The sequence below is a fragment of the Alnus glutinosa genome, chromosome 12 (genome assembly GCF_958979055.1).
Source record: "Alnus glutinosa chromosome 12, dhAlnGlut1.1, whole genome shotgun sequence".
NCBI lineage: Eukaryota > Viridiplantae > Streptophyta > Magnoliopsida > Fagales > Betulaceae > Alnus > Alnus glutinosa.
The window spans coordinates 3925280-3942336 of NC_084897.1; the positions used below are offsets into that span (position 1 = coordinate 3925280).

The 17057-nt window shown below is 34.6% G+C and overlaps 1 protein-coding gene and 2 non-coding genes across 3 annotated transcripts; all 3 read left to right on the forward strand.

The window, feature by feature from the left end:
* The first annotated feature begins 9991 nt into the window (after positions 1 to 9991).
* LOC133883034 (zinc finger protein GAI-ASSOCIATED FACTOR 1-like) lies at positions 9992 to 13515 on the forward strand. The gene is made up of 3 exons (XM_062322213.1): positions 9992 to 10413; positions 11076 to 11472; positions 12313 to 13515. The coding sequence occupies exons 1-3, from the start codon at positions 10215 to 10217 to the stop codon at positions 13340 to 13342; spliced, it is 1626 nt and encodes a 541-aa protein (XP_062178197.1). The 5' UTR covers positions 9992 to 10214; the 3' UTR covers positions 13343 to 13515.
* A 3006-nt stretch (positions 13516 to 16521) lies between these two features.
* On the forward strand, positions 16522 to 16613 carry LOC133853093 (small nucleolar RNA R41). The gene has a single exon (XR_009896214.1). It is a non-coding gene; the product is annotated as a small nucleolar RNA R41 (small nucleolar RNA).
* Positions 16614 to 16691: 78 nt separating this feature from the next.
* LOC133853103 (small nucleolar RNA Z155) lies at positions 16692 to 16770 on the forward strand. Its single transcript, XR_009896219.1, has one exon. It is a non-coding gene; the product is annotated as a small nucleolar RNA Z155 (small nucleolar RNA).
* Positions 16771 to 17057: the final 287 nt, after the last annotated feature.

Consider the following 17057-nt stretch of genomic DNA (forward strand, 5'->3'; position numbering starts at 1 on the left):
AACGCTTCCATATCAGGGACTGCTATAACAGAGACACCGTAATTCCATAAGTTTTATTACAGAATATATTTTCTATTATGGAAATGGCTGAATAATAAACTATATGCACAGAATAATCACTGAGAAGGCAATATTCTAAAGATCTCAAAGATTCTGGAGACTTTATAACTCAAAAAGTCAGTTTTCCCTTCATCCCGTCTGGACACTAGATGCCAGAGTCTAGAGTCTAGACACTCCACGCTGAGAGTAAAAGTCTTAAGAAAGTCCAAACGGTCCAGCAGACGCGAACCACAGAGAGCACCTGTTTGCATGAAGGTTCATACGCAAATACGATGACTACGGACGTTGGAAGTACTTTTCGCAACTGTTTGGACGCTAGGGTTGCAGGTTCGGACACGCTTCTGTTTTTGCCTGAAGTTTTAGTTGCAGGTCCAGACGCCGCCTAGAGAAATCCGAGATGATGTAAAATTAGGTTTTCCAGAGCCTATTTAAAGAGGCTCCTAAGCTACTGTTTTGTAAGGAATTCAGTATAGAATTCTGAGTGTGCTAAAAGAGGGTATTTAGGCAGAAATTGTAATATTTGCTAACTCTCTTAGAGTTTTGTGTGTGATTTGATCAACCATTAAAGTCTAGCTTAAGGAGGAGCTCTAAGCTAAAATAGTCCATTGAAGAACCCTTCAGACAGGCAGTTTGGTTGGGAGGCGCCCACGTATAGATACGTGTTAGAGTTTAAGGTACGACTACTGTAATGGGATTTGTAAGTACGACTGTCTTGTAACTAGTTATATATTTATTTTGAATAGTGAATTTCTTAGATTTGGCTGCTCCGGAATGGTTTTCTCTTTGTTTAAAGAGTTTCCACTTCGTCACCAAAATATCTGTATTCTTTATTTTTTGCATTTTATATTTTGGTTGCTTGTTTTGTTGACTACACACACACACATTAGGAGTCATAATTATTTTTCAAATTTAATTTATATGGGTTATGCGAGTTACCCATGGGTTAAGTGAGTTAACTTGGGATTGATCCATTTATTAAACTGGAAAATTTGGGTCAACCCAAATTGACCCAAACCCGATTATACAAAATCCTAACCTGCTAATTTAGAGTTGGGTTTGTGTTGGGCTCATGGGTCATGTCAAAAATTACTAAACCTACTAACGGGCCTAAGGGTGGACCAAGTCGTAGGATCGGATCAGATCAGATCAGATAAACTGAGTCCAATGAACACGTGATGGCGAGTGATGGACGTGAGCGCGCCAGAAAGACTCGCAAGGAGAAGTTGTCGGTGCATGTGGCACATGAAGGAACTGTTAGTGTTGTTAGGCGGCATGTGGAGGCGCCCGCAATGGTTGCATCAAACAAAAACTGCACATATTCACCAATTGGTGGCTAGCAAACCAATTTTGGTTCTTGTTTTTGCATAAATACATTTGGTATCAACAGAGGCGGAGCCAGCTTTTACAATTTGAGGGGACCAAATTAAAAAAGAAAATTTGTGTGGGGGGAGCAAAACTAAAAAGAAAATAAAATAAAAAAAGAAGCAAAATTAGGGATTAAATTTTAATATATATTTTGAAAAAACTTGGAGCTTGGGAAGGGGGGGGTGGGGGTGGGAAGGCCCCTAAAGCCTCAAGTGGCTCAGCCCCTGGGTATCAACGCATAAGATAGATGAACGAACTAATAGAGATGCGCGGTGGCGCATGAGGATGCCTTTGCTGTCGAGATTTCCAGAGAATCAATAGATCTGCACTTTGTGAACTTGATTTTGAGATTAGTTTTCCAAAATCAGCTACAGTGAAGGCTTGGGAAGAGCTAGCAGCAGTAGGAAGAGGCGTGGACTCTCGTCAAAGATTGCAAGTGGCACGTGGACTCCTACTTTTTGTCAAGTGCAAAGCTAGCCCCTGTCCCCAAGGGGTAGCTCAATCGGCTGGGGACCACGCCTCATGAAGTGGATGCCCCTCCCCCTCTTGTGTGGATATGTACAAAAAAATAAAAAAGTGCAAAGCTAGCCCCAATGAGTGTTTAATATGCTGCTTTCGCATTAAGAAACACAAAAGAAACGCTTATGTGAGAAAACTTGACACGGTAAATGTACAAAATGAGACTATTGGAGAAACCAGGAAAGCAGTGGCACTGATACCTTATAAAAATTTATGTAAAATATAAAATATGAGAAGAATAGTAAAAGTAAGAGAGAAAGAAAAATTAAGAGATTTTTGTGTTTCAGTCTTAGAGGCTTACTTCCACCACTGGTAAGGTCTACCAAACAAGATAAGCTACAGACAAATAAGGAAATATAAATCAATCTAATAAGGAAACCTAGATTATTTTTCAACAGTCACAATTTGATGGAGAAAATCTCTGGTTCCTTTCACATGGAGATGGCCCTTTAAATCAATTTACATTACTAAATTTAAGTGTCTGGCAATTAGCAAGCATGACATCTGCCAAACAGGAAGAGAATTCAGAGCTGAGCTTAACATTTGACTTATCTTCTTTCACTTCAATCTTTTCTTAACATGTTACTTTTATTAGCACGCATGACTTCTGCTGCAGATAACAATGAAAAGTCTGCGACCTTAAGAGATAACTGAGAAGAAGCATACTGTGAAAATAATTTAAGTACAGAAAAATATGTGGAATTTTGTAATAATATTACAAGCTATACGTACACAAGTAATTCTTTCTCAAGCCTGCTCCTAAATTCACCTCAGCCACTGACGTCGAACAGAATAGTGATTATTTTGCAGACTATTCAATAGACGGTTTGCAAGAAAGAAAACAGGAAAATTATCCCAAAATATAGAGACGAACTCTAAATTTGATAAAATTATCAATAATCAACAACTGTTGGAAAACGCCTACAAGCCGAGTTAATATAGCTGAAAATTTGGTCTTTAGCAGAATTTTACTAAAAATAGAAAAATCTCGAAAAACCCTAATAAAACGAAATACGGAATAAAATAAGCAGTCTGCCAAAAATCTGGCCCAAATCGGGTTCAGAATCACCTTCTAAACAATAAACAAAAAAATTACCATAAATGGTAAAAAAAATCTAAAATTAGGGTTTTGGAAAGAAAAACAGTGGATTTTGGGCTTGAAACGAGGCGCACCGAGCGTAGTTGGGTGGCCACGATGTATGCGCCGAAGAGAGCTTTCCGAATTAGGGTCATATGCACGAATCGGATACTCGTAGCCAAAGTTATGGCCAAAATACTGCAACGTACCCGAAAATTGCCCCAATTAGGTCAGATTATGATTTCTTGCCAATTTTGTGCTGATCTGCCTGCTCCAGGTAATTCAACGCCATCAATGTGCAATTTGACAGCTCAGCATCGTCTGACTCGGATCCCCCTGCATCAGCCACAAATTCTCCTTTAATAAATTAGATCCAACATAAGAAATATTTAATTGAAATGATAAGTGAATGATCACAGAGACAAAATTCGAACTCAAAATCTTTGACTCTAATACCATGTTAAATCACTAATTATTCCAAAAGCTGAAACTGATAAAAAGATAATAAATTTAATCACTTAATCAATATTTTAACGTTCCAGTGTTAGTCATTGTCATTGTCGATTGTGCAAGCAACTTACATTGGAACATGGATATAATCATAGAGCCACACCTTGACACATTGCACATGGGTGATAAACATGACCCTATGACGCGACGTTGATGGTGATGTTAAACGGGAGTATTATTGTCCAACAATATTGACGTGGCACTCCAAATTAATCATTGAATTATTATTATTATTATTATTAGTTTAACAATAATTAATCCAAAGGCTAGTTCAGAGAACCATGTCAATCTTGTTGAATGAATGTCAGATAGAACTATAATATCTAGCATTTCTCTAATGAAAAAAAAAAAAAAAATCTAGAGCTAAATAGTATTGATATTTTAGTCAAAAGAGTCTTGGATTCTAAAAGATTTGCTTTAGGGGATTAGGGAGACAGAGTATGAACATTATGGAAAAGATCTTAGAAAAACAAAAAGGAAAAACAGTAAATTAAAGAAAAGTTTAATGCTCCCCCACTTCTCTTCTCTCTAGTTGCAACAGGTATGAAACTTAAGAACCCAACTTCTTCCTTTACACTCATTTTTTCTCAACCCCAAACTGATTTTATTTTGATAGGATCCAGTGATCAGTGACTGAAAAGGTATATACCTTTCTGCTTTTGATTAGGAGAAAAGGAAAAGGCGATCGAGAACTACTGTTTAGATCTATCTGTACAAAAAAGGGTTCTTTTCTGTAAGTGAAAAGGGAAACTAAATTTGATCTTAAGTAGAAGCCAAATATTACTACAAAAGCTCAATGTAAATTTATTAAAGTTTTAATGATACTGTTAAAGGCCTAATCATTTGATCCAAATGTAGTTGAATAGACTGGACAGTTGAATAATGATTTGGTTAAACCCTTAACTCTTAGGATCGTAACACATACTTTCTTAATAGGATTATATATACTTGCTTAATATTTTTAGCTAGGATATGAAGAGGTTAGGACTGTATCCGATAGAGTACTTACCATGCATTAATTAATTCTATAACTAACTTTTATTTAGGATCCGTTTGAATTTGTGATTTCAAAACGTGCGAAATTAAAATGTGCAATTTGAAAATATAATTTTTAAAAATTCAATTAAAAGTTTGGTAAAATATCAAATTAATCTTTAAAATTGTACATATATATCTGAGATTTGAAAACACGAATATTTTTACGTTTTCAAATAATTATAGAAAACACACTCTCAAACGATACATTTAAACTAAATCGCAGCGGCAAAAACACGCTAAATAGCAAAGGTGGAGCTTAGAAATTAGTATAAGATTACATGATTGACAGTCTAATATTATTCGGGACCGTTGTTGTTATCACAATAAAACTACGTAATTAAGTAAACCGGTGATCTTTATTTATAAACAATTTGACTAGCTATGGAGACCCTATTGAAAGGCACTTGCTCGTTAATTACTCAAACACGGAATAATTTACACAAAATAATGTACGCAAAAGTGACATCAAATTGACGAGATATATATATACATGCTTAATTAATTGATGGACGACTGTGAAATTCTAAAATATCGATCTCCTCTATTTCTTTTCATTATCAAAACGTACACGTCTTAATCAGAAACAATAGATTATCCGTTTGTTTTGTCTACCATTCACATCTCTTTTGGTACAGAAGAAATATATAATTATATATATATATATATATATATATATATATATATATATATATATATATATAAAATGTTTATTTATAGAGAGGAATATAAGCCATGTGGCCATGGCTGTCTTTTCCATTGGTTTTATACATGCGATTACTTTGCTTATGTCAATTAGCAACTGGATTAATCTCAATTATGAATTAATTAGCAGCATCCAAATGCTAGCTACTTTGGACGTCTTATATTCGGTTTAATCATGAAAAGATACAAAAGAAATTTTAGTCAAATACGTATGAAGTTGTAATATTTCTGTCTTTTTGTTGTTGTGTTGATGTTAATTAGCTTCATCAAATATATCGATCTTCATCGATAATTACTAGGCACTCGATCTCTTTGGCTTGATTAGTATTTTTTGATGGAGAATTATTTTGACTGGAAATTTAGAACTTAGTTTCATGTATATATTCTAGCTTCTGTCATCTTGTTGTTTCCCATTTTATGGCCGGGCTTGCTAGCTGCTTGTTCTTTCATAGCTAGGTTTGAGGAAATGTAAACTATTTATCTTTAAAAAAAAAGAAAAAAAAAAGAAAAAAAAAAAAAGAAAGAAGAAGAAAGAAATTAGTTGGCTGCAAGTACATGAATGCTTGATTTTTTCTTGTAAAGAATCTTTTGGGCACTAAAAGCACTAAAAAAAAAAAAAATCGATTTTCGAAATAATGAATGCTCAATTTGTTTTGCATTAGACTCTAGCAAAGGTACACAAATATCACACATCAGAATCCCAATGTAATTTTATGATCATTAATTTGCCTAAAGCAATTAAGATTCATGCATGATAACATGGCTATGATCATTTCTTAAAAGTTGATGTTGAAAAGGAGTAACAGGTTGTGATGGATGCATGTTGTTAAATCACCTTATCTCAAAAGTTTAAGCTAAAAAGTAGGTAAATTGTAAAGTCAAGATTCGAATTCAAGATATATATTATGTTAAATCACCACTTATCCCAAAAGTTAAGTAAATTCAAAACGCTCTGTTACCATTTTAAATCATCACTTATCCCAAAATCTTAATTAAATGGATAGATAATCTGTGAAGTCAGAGTTTGAACACAAAACCTTTAGATCTAATACCATGTTAAATCACCACGTATTCCAAAAGTTTAAGTAGATAGAAAATTGTTGATTTAATTAATTAATTAATGTTCTAAATGTGATCAGGCTAGGGCATCAATCTTTCAACTAGGCTTTCCCTTAATTTGCTTCATATCATCATTTCTCTAGATCAATCTGGAGTTGCAACTTGCAAGCTGTTGAATCCTAAGCTGGTGTACACATGAAACAGATTGTACTTCCTCAGTTGTTGGTTCATTGTCTTTTAGCTGGCCAAGTGCCTACAATTAAGTCCTATATATCCTCTATAAATCATGTTCACTTCCCAAACGATTAAAAAGGTTCTTAACATGTCATGCATACATAGTTTCCCACAAATAAGAATTCTTCGACAATTATAAGGTGAGCATGCATTGACGAGCTCGAGTGACATGCCATATATGTATGTATTATGCTAGATAGAGGCATATATATCTTTGCTGGACACAGAAGAAAATAAATATGTTTAATTAGAGCAATAATATTATATTTCCTCATACTTAATTATGTGCTTAGTTGATGTCGTTATTCTCCAGTTTGGATTTGAACCTAGAAAACGAAGCAGTCTTGTCTTTATTAATTTAAAAACTTTAGCTAACGCAATCGACATGTTTGGTTCACTTACATCTTTTGGATCAAATAAGACAATATGGTTCGGCAAACGTTTGGTAGATAACAGCCAAGTCTACTAGTGTCAGGATAAGCTTCTCTGATTTGTCTAAAAACAATTTTCTTATTGAATTAGTGGGTTGGAATTAAACTGTGTTAATTTACATTTCTAACATTAGTCTACACGGTGACAAATTAAATAACGGTTAGTTCCAAAAGCAAAGAGTATTGTTCGGATGAAAAAAATATATTGACTCCTATGCAATATCAACCAAACAGATAACTAAATATGTAAAGTAGTAAATTAAGATAAATAACACAGATATTTGATTACGAAGTGGAAACTCTTTGTACAAAAGAAAAAAAAAATTACTATGGGGTACCCAAACCTAGAAAATCAATTATCAGAAGAAATAGTTAATTACAAGAAGTTCGTACTTACAACCCTTTGCAGTAATCACTCTCTTGAATTCTTACAAGCGCTTACTTGTCTGCCTCTCTCCCAGACCTGTCTGGAGAGTTTCTTTAATTGATCTTCTTTAACTGGAGCTCCTCTCCAGTTAGACTTTAATGGTTGAACCGTTCAACAAAAAAATACATGAAACACTCTAAGAGAGATACATATAACTGTTTAAGCATAAAAACCTTCTCTTAGCACAATGGAATTATCTACATGAATTCTTAAATAAAGACTGCCTAAGAGCTCCTTTAAATAGACTTTGAAAACCCTAAAATAAGTTAAGAATGAGTTTCTAAGCGGCGGTGTCCAGACAGGCTAACACGTGTTCGGACACATATCAGAAAGTAAAACTTTCTATGAAATGTGTCCGGACACCAAGACAAACAACCCTAGTGTCCAGACACTTGCAAGGAAAATATTTCTATGTCCGTAAGAGAGTCCGAACATCTTGTAGAACAGGGACTTACTGGAAGTTGTGTCATCTGGGCTGTCCGGACATCTTAGAAAACAGAACCTTACTGCCAATCGTGTCCGCTTGGCTGTCTGGACATCTTGAAGAATATGACCTTATTGCCAATCGTGTCCGGACACAGCTTCTGGCTGTCCGGTCACTATGCAGGAAATCTAGAAATTTAGGAACAAATAATTATACAGAATATTTTCCAAATCACAGCTCTTTCCTTTTCTTGATAAATATTCTGCAATAATCTCCTTACTCGACTCTTTCATTTCTTGATTAATATTCTACAATATTCTTCCCATTCAGCTCTTTCCTTTCTTGGACAATATTCTTGCAATATTCTTCTTATTCAATTCTTTTCTTTCTTGAACAATATTCTTCTGATTCAGCTTTTTTCCTTTTTGAACAATATTCTTGCAATATTCTTCTGAATGATATGAGTTCCAAGTTCTTCAACAATTAAGTAACTTTTTGTCACCGGAATGTAGCTAACATAAAAAACCAACGGGGAGTATTATAGTTTTTATTACAAGTTTTTAACAAACTAATCGATGCGACTATTCATGTAGTATTTACTACGCCAACCACTAAATAATTAAATTTTCAAAGATTATGATATGAATAAAAATTGAAATAATTTTCAAACAGTCGTGTTAAAATGATTGTCAAATCTAAGAAAGGTAACAATACATGACTTGCTCTTTCTATATATATTATCCTTCATGCGGCTCAAATATTAAGATGATCAAAGCTTAAGAATCATTTCATTTATTTATTCAAAAAAAATAATCTTTTGTTAAATTATTTTGAGAAACCTGCCATTGGATTGCATATATGTCATTGAATTAAACTATTAATTCAATTAGAAGTTATTAAATTATGTAACATTAATAATTAAAGGTTAATTACACCAAATATAATAAGTTAAACCCAACTTTTATTTTTAGTTATATATATATATATAGAAGATAAGAGTAAATTCCTACTACAAGCCCCAAGGTTGACATGAATAGATACACATGTGAATACAAAGAGTATTTAAGGAGAACGTTTAGACTTCACTCAAGAAATACGTACACCTAATATTAATGGAAAATACACCCATTAAAACGTACATTGTGAATTTAATTCCGATAATTGGACAAAAGAAATCACTCAAAAAAAAGTGAGGGCATTAATTTATTTTTTGTCAATAAAGTGCTAATCCTACAATTACTTGTGTTGGTGATAGTTAAGGCAGTAGTTCTTTTGGTGCAGCTACAAAGTTCATTATATTCTACAAAAACCAACATTTTTCTTTTCTTTTTTATTTATTTATTTATTTTTTTTTTTTGCAATGGATTGGACAAAGCAATCAACTAGCTGTCCACTTTGTTGAGGCCATGGATTGGACAAAGCAGCATCAGACTGCAATTAATATTCAACCAACTAAGGAAGTTGATTTAGTTTTTAAAAGAAAATATTCCCCTCATTGTTGCCAAGTTAATTAGCTCTTTGACTTCATATTAGCTCTATCCTTTTGATTTCATAATTTATTCCAATATAATGGTGTAGAGACACAAGGTTCAAGCCATTGTTGTAGTAATTAAGTAAATATAAATTTCATAAATATACTTTTCTTTGGCTTGATCACCTAGCTTATATGCTATTCCTAGTTTCTAGCTCCCCGAAATAAGATCAAAGTGGAGGATCCTGCTGGAAATTAGTACACTATGCAAAAAGTAACCTGAGAAATAGAACAATAAGATACATGAAAAAAGGTTTACATCCTTCAATTTGCTTATGGACGCACCTTTAATTAACTGAAAGGCATCTACTTGTTTACTAGTAATCCCGTTGAATAATATTAATCCCAGTCCGTACTTCTGCTTAATTATACTTAGCAACAGATTAATAATCACACCTTTCTTTCAGAAGAGATGTTAATAAAAGATGCTAATTACTAATTAGCTAAGAAATTAACAAAGGAAAAAAATAGAAATTAAAAAAGAATAAAGAAAAGGTGAAGTGAAATGGCTATATATATTATATTAATGACCCACAGGTTAGGGGCATTTGCCAAGCGATTGTCTCTTATCAATACTATATATATATTTATATAAGGCCAAAGAAGACCAGGTTTCAATGTTAGCTTTATGATAGAAATAGTTCTCTTCTTCACCCGAAACGAAGGGGAATTCCCTGGTTTTTGTCTGCCTCTTATGAAAGCAAACTCCTGATTTTGTGTTCTCCAAAAAACAAGCCCTTCCTTTTAGTGAGAGAGCGCCAATTAACAACTAGAAGGAAGAAAGAAACAAAAAGACAAACATCGATCTGTAACTATATCAATCTTTTCTCTTTCAAATGTCAAATATTACAGGTGATGAAGGGAGCTTCTCTTCAGGAAATACTGGGGAAGAAGCTCATCAAGAAAAGCAGCAACAACAGCTACAACACCACCTCCATGGCTCAAGCTCAGGAGCTCCTGGTGCCTCTAACAGCAACAGCTCTACCTCCCAACAGCAACCTGTTAAGAAGAAAAGGAATCTTCCAGGAACTCCAGGCAAATTCAACCACCCCACGAACCTTAGTCATGTTTTCTATGCTAATAATATCTACTTCCTAGATTGAACTTTTAAGTTCATGAAAATAGTTTTGCTGATGAATCCTGCAACTTAAGTAGGTTAATTTGCTTATGTTAGATTTTTTTATTTTTTTTAATAACCGTAGTATCCGGAGCTTCATCCTGACTACTGATGTTAGTTTTGAAATTGATCAAACGCATACAAGTTTTACTTGCAGTCAAGTGATTAAACATACATGTGGGTTTAATATATATCGAATTTAATTTACATGTTTAAGTATAGTTAAGCATACAAGTCAAGGTGTATTTGAATATTCAGCTCAAGAGAACAAAAAAAAAAAAAAAAAGGTTTTTTCTTTATGAGGTTGTCTTTCAAAAATACTAAAGATGATTGTTTTTTCCTGAAAAGAATAATTGTTAGGATAAAAGCTCAATTATTGCCTTGAGATTACAATAATTGTCGACAACTGTTTGCTTGATTGCGCTTTTTATTACTCTCTTTTTGTTTCCAACTGTACATGCATGGTTAATAATATTCAAAACACTCTTTTCTTATTTTAAGTGAATATTTCAATTATTTCATGCTATCCTTTGGATGAATACGACAAGGCTATGCTAATTATGTAATTTTTATTGATTAGATCCAAAAGCTGAAGTTATTGCTCTATCGCCAACAACTCTAATGGCAACAAACAGGTTTGTGTGTGAGATTTGCAACAAAGGGTTCCAGAGGGACCAAAACCTTCAGTTGCACCGAAGAGGTCATAATCTTCCATGGAAGCTCAAGCAAAGATCGAGCACCGAGGTCAGAAAACGGGTCTACATATGCCCTGAGCCGTCATGTGTTCACCACAACGCGGCTCGTGCATTAGGAGACCTTACAGGCATTAAAAAACACTTTAGCCGGAAACATGGAGAGAAGAAATGGAAATGTGACAAGTGCTCAAAGAAATATGCCGTGCAATCAGATTGGAAGGCTCATCAAAAGAGCTGCGGTACTAGAGAATACAAATGTGATTGTGGAACCATCTTTTCCAGGTTCACACAGAATATTTTCATCAACTGCATACAATTTTTTTTTTTTTTTTTAATAACCTGAGTATTCTGAACTTCACCCCGACTAGATCTTCTATAAAATTAAAGCTCAAGCTTTTACCTACGGGCATGCCCCTGAATGCTTGATGGAGCTCTCTCTGAGAGTTCATGAAGCGCATACATTGAACGTATATTGCATGTGAATGAAAATTTAGGATTGCTAAATTAAGACACGTGCATCGTATAGGATCTCTATGTTGAGGGAGTTTTTGCATATCAAGTACTTCTGATCAGCAGAGCTTGTTGAAAAAACTGCACAAGATTCACTGTCACCGTACATATATAGGCTGTTTTTACTTAGGTTAAATTATCAAAGTTTCATGTAAGGTTCCCAAACAGAGGAAATATGTAGAAATGGCCGACAGATTGGTGGACCCTTTACATACCCTTTTTGGTGCTTCTTTTCAGGAGGTGATCCCCCCCGCCCTTACTTTTTATACTGCTTCAAGTTTTGAATCTTCCTTCTCATACGAAAATGATCATGTCCACTATGTTAGATTAATATTTTATATTCTCTAAATTAGGTTTTTTTCTTTCTTTTTCTTTTTTTTTTTGAGTTTATTCCTTTTCTTATTTAGATTGACTTTACTAATTCACTACTCCTAACCTTTTTATAAATATAGACCATTGTAATACAGTTTTACAAATATACTTTAATATTCTTTTTCATATTATTTTCCCATCATATATTTCCACACATGACTATTCTTTTTTTATTCAAATAAAGGTGTTTAAACTAACAACAAAAGCCTGATGCAATCCACTTCTTCAATATGTGTGCAGGAGAGATAGCTTTATCACCCACAGGGCCTTTTGTGATGCATTAACAGAGGAAAACAACAAAGTAATAAACCAGGGACTAATGAACAACAACAATATTGTATCAAGCTTACAGACCCAGATGCCTGATCAGCTTATTATGTCATCTCTTCCCATGAACACCATCACCAACACATCCGAAATTGACAATTTAGACCCCAAGAACCCGCTAAAATCCCTCTCTCAAGAACCAATCCCAATGCCATTTAAGTCCATGAACATGGCAGGTGGCATGTTCTCAACGAGCTCCGGCACTCTCTTTGGCGGTCCGAGGACCTCCTCTTCTTCAAGCCTTCAGCTCAGTTCATCCAACAGCTCCTCTGCTTTCAATTACCTCCAAGACAGCAAAAATGGGTGCCAAGCATCCGGGTCTGCTCACATGTCAGCAACAGCCTTGTTACAGAAGGCGGCTCAAATGGGCGCTACAGCAAGCAATAGCATAAACTCTCCCATGATGCAAAAGAGCTTTGTTAGCACCATGGCTGGTCCAGGTGCCATTCATCAGCAGCATAACCCCTCATATGAACACTTCCAACCACAGCCACCCGATCAATCAAACATGGTTGGGATGACGATGAACAGCGGAGGATTCACCAACCAGCTCTTGCAGAAAGGCCCACAAGATCATATCTCTGATCATCTCTTTGATACTAATACCGTTGGCTCTACATTAATGAGTGACATGTATAGCCATTTCATGCAAAAAGATGATAGTAATAGTACTTCTAGTTTGATACATGGAAGAACCACGGGGGAAAGAATCTCGACAGGGATATTGGTTGGAGGAAGTGGTGGAGGAAATAATACGACGACACTAGATCTCTTGGGGATTGGAGGGTCATCAAGGCCTGTAAATTTTCATGAACATCATCAGCAGCAGCAACAACAACAGCAACAACAAAGGTTGGAGTTGGAGGCGATGATCGAGCCAGCAAAGGTTGCCAATTATGAACCCTTTCCGGCAACAACTCACACGTGGGGATTCAGGAATTGAAAAGCCCATTTGGGATGTTTGAGAAAAATACGTTTCATGCATGTTCCTTGTACGTTGAGATGGGTCATGGGCTCGGATCGGGCTAGCTATACCCAATTTAGCCATTGTCAAACATGAGCATGATTTTTGAGTTCAGTCTACCCTCATATATGCAAGATCCATTTAAACTTGAATATGCCTGTTCGATCAGGAGACTACAAAAATTAATGATAAACAATTTCATGATTAAGAATTTGGATGTTCCGATCCTTGAGGGTGTCTATGGGAGCAACTACGAAAGGTGTGAACGATCTTCGCAAAAGTATGGTGTTTAATTTATGAATGATTTAGAAGGACAAAGATACAACCAAACTTCAAAATGTTTTTTTTTTAATGAATGAATGTCTATTAACAACAATAGACGCTATATATACAAAGCATCCACCGCCAAACTACACCAACCACTCAATACAAACAACAAAAGCTATATATACGTACAGATCCAGTACCTACCAACAATTAAACAACCTCAATAATTACTCATCAATACCAAACATTATGATTATTAGGATGAATTAATAGACATCACAAATACACAGCAAAATCTATTCTACCCTTTTCTTGTGCAAATCAAACAGTCAATATTCTAGCACCAAAAATCAACTTACCAATGCAGAGAAATAAATCAAACAACCCACAAACAAGACAATAAAAATTTTACGTGGAAAATCTTCTAATCTCGATGGAAAAATCACTAGATCTAATCCAGTTAAATCTTCCACTATTAACAATAATGAGTTTAGAAATATCTTCCCTAGAACAATTTTTAGAGGCTACCAACACATTACTAACGCATACATTCTATGAACCAATCAAGCACATCAGCACATGCGCTTATGATCAGTCCATTACCAAAGCACAAACATGCATTCGAATTACCTTTGAGATACATGAGAATTTATTTCACAGCACAAACCTCCGATACTTTATATATTGATATAACTCTCTTGTGATAACCATAATCTTTTATTTTTCCTATAACGAGAATTCTTCATGCCAATAATCTGTTTTACTAGTCCCATCTCCTTCATAGTAAAGGACTTACTCAACTCCTCTTTAATATGTCAATTTTGTTAATGTCACAACCAATTATATATATCAACATGTCATGCACACATATGGCAATAGAATAATAAATTTTTCATTATACAACTTCTTAATTAAACACACAGTGATTAGAAGTAATTTTGTCATACTTATACTCAACCATAAATGAATTAAATGTCTTATACCGTACTCAACCATAAAGGAATTAAATTTTTTATACCAATGTTTCAGTATATACCCGCTATCAACCACTCATTTTTCTGATCATGTAGATAATATATTCTAAATACTCTAAGATATTTTAACACACTTGAACTTTCGTATCATACTATGCTCTTATTAAATTTTTTGTAGTGGTAGAAATTAAAGGTTGAGAAAATATGGATTGTTATGAGATTATATGCGACAATCACCTTTGAAGTTTATCTTACCAAAATTTTGTAGATGACCTGAATTAGAAGGTATGAGGCCTGGTGATAGTAATTAAGTTAATTATTGCACATCCTGCTTTAGAACTAAAAGTTGTTTTTGCTTGGCCTCCTACATTAATGAATTGGTTAAAACCTTCGATCACATTATACTTCGATCTGTTGTTTTCCCACTGCTTCTGCTTGATCTGATAGTAATTAACGTCCTCTTCTCATCTTCCCCTCCCTCTTAAATTTACTGTTTTATTATCTTGTGGTTGCAGTAGAGGTAAATTATGGTGAAGTAGACTGGTGTTGTACTTGCCTAGAGAAATTGAGTGACAGCTACTTGGATCCTCTTGACTTCGTGTCATAATCTTTTAGATCGCCTTTGATTTTGGTACGTACTCATGTTATATATATATATATATATATATATATATATATATATATATATATATATATATCAATAACCATTATAGTAGTTCAAACCTGGAAAACATACCCTACTGCATTGAAAATCTTCTAGGAAAGAAGCAATGAATTTTCTCTTTTCTCTTTCCCTTAATGACTCTTTTTCCTTAAAATCTTGGATATTCTCTAAACACAACAGTGTAATTAACTCAGGAACCAGGTAAAAGGGGTAACAACTTGTCACTTGTCAAAAACTTAGGTAAGTAATCACACCCTCAAAAAACCCAACATAAATTTTTAGATTAAATATTATTTAGCCCTCTGAACTAACAGTTGTTTGTGATGTACGTAGCACTATGAACTAACAACTTACATGACATGGTCCTCTAAACTACCAATTTGATCATATTATTTAGACACTCCGTTAGGAGATTCCGTCTTCTCGGACGGAAGACTAGTCACATGCGTGGCACATCACCAATTTTACCCAATTTTACCAATTTTACCTTTGTGGGCATAATTTTTTTTTTAATTAAAAAAAAAAATTAGAAAATGCTAGGGGTGGCTGTCACCCCCTTTGAGGGAGCGGGTGGCCTGAGAACCACCCCAAGCACGTGAGGGTGGCCGTGCGCCACCCCCGGACCTATCATGATAAAAACAAGGGGGTGACTCACATATCATGTGAGTTGTCAGTTCATGGTGGTATATCACAAAAGGCTGTTAGTTCAAGAGGCTAAATAATATTTAACCTCAAATTTTTACTATACTTTTTTAGAAAAGGTTGGAAAAATTTTGGTAACTTATTTATTTCTCTTGTTTTGAAAGGTTATGCAAACTTCCTTCCATATTTATGTCATGTTCTATTTTAGCCACAATAAATACTTATGTTATGATTTTTAAAGGAATGCCAAGGCCCAAGAACGTGATTTCCAATATGCACAAATTTACACATGCTACCAATTTTTCTAAGTGGGACATGTCTTAACTTTTTTTTGAAGGCTACAAACACCACTGGGCTATCGGTCTTCCAATTGGACAATGAATGGGCTGAAAGGCCCACGATCAAGCCCAAAGGCAATTTCGTAATTCAGCCAATAAAGTTGCCTTCTGCGCACCACGCACCAAACCCTAATTCAGAAAGTCGCTTCTATATATACCCACCTGAAGCCCCCCTTCTCTCAAAATCCAAACCCTAATCTCTCTCTCTCTCTCTCTCTCTCTCTCTCTCTCTCTCTCTGTGTCGGTTTCTTATTCACAAATGTTTTCTGGGTATTATGGGCAGTGATGTTGAAAAACTACCTATTTTCTGAGGGAAAAGATTTCCCTAATGATTAGAAGAAACCAATGGATCCTCTGAGCCCGCACTCTTGTTTTGCTTTCTCTCTTCTTCTTGGTTTATTTGTTTTTGTTTTGTTTAATTTTCGTTGAATCTGATTCGGAGCCATTGACGTGATGATACCGTTTTCGGAAAATACAATGATGTCGACTAAAACACAACAGACTACAATTATCTGATCAATGGCTCTCTCTATTTTTCTCCTCATATCTATTTTTATTTCTAAATAATTTCTTTTAGTTTTGTATATTTTTTTATTGGGTTTTATATGTTGATGGTATGCCAAGAATTCTTTCATACCTAACTCTGGCAAACCCTAAAAGAGGTTGTAAATGATAAATTTCCAGTAGACCAATCGAATTTCATAATTACTGAAGATTTTGGCCTTTCTTTTTAATGAATAAGTAATTCTGATGATTCAACCTTCATTTGGATTTGTGATTTTATTAATAGCAATTTTAAATTGTGTGTT

Excerpts from the sequence above, each read along its gene's own strand:
- LOC133883034 (XM_062322213.1), top strand. The coding sequence starts at position 10,215 with ATGTCAAATATTACAGGTGATGAAGGGAGCTTCTCTTCAGGAAATACT. Across the intron at positions 10,414-11,075 it reads GAATCTTCCAGGAACTCCAG|ATCCAAAAGCTGAAGTTATT; the intron begins GCAAATTCAACC and ends TTTATTGATTAG. Across the intron at positions 11,473-12,312 it reads TGTGGAACCATCTTTTCCAG|GAGAGATAGCTTTATCACCC; the intron begins GTTCACACAGAA and ends ATATGTGTGCAG.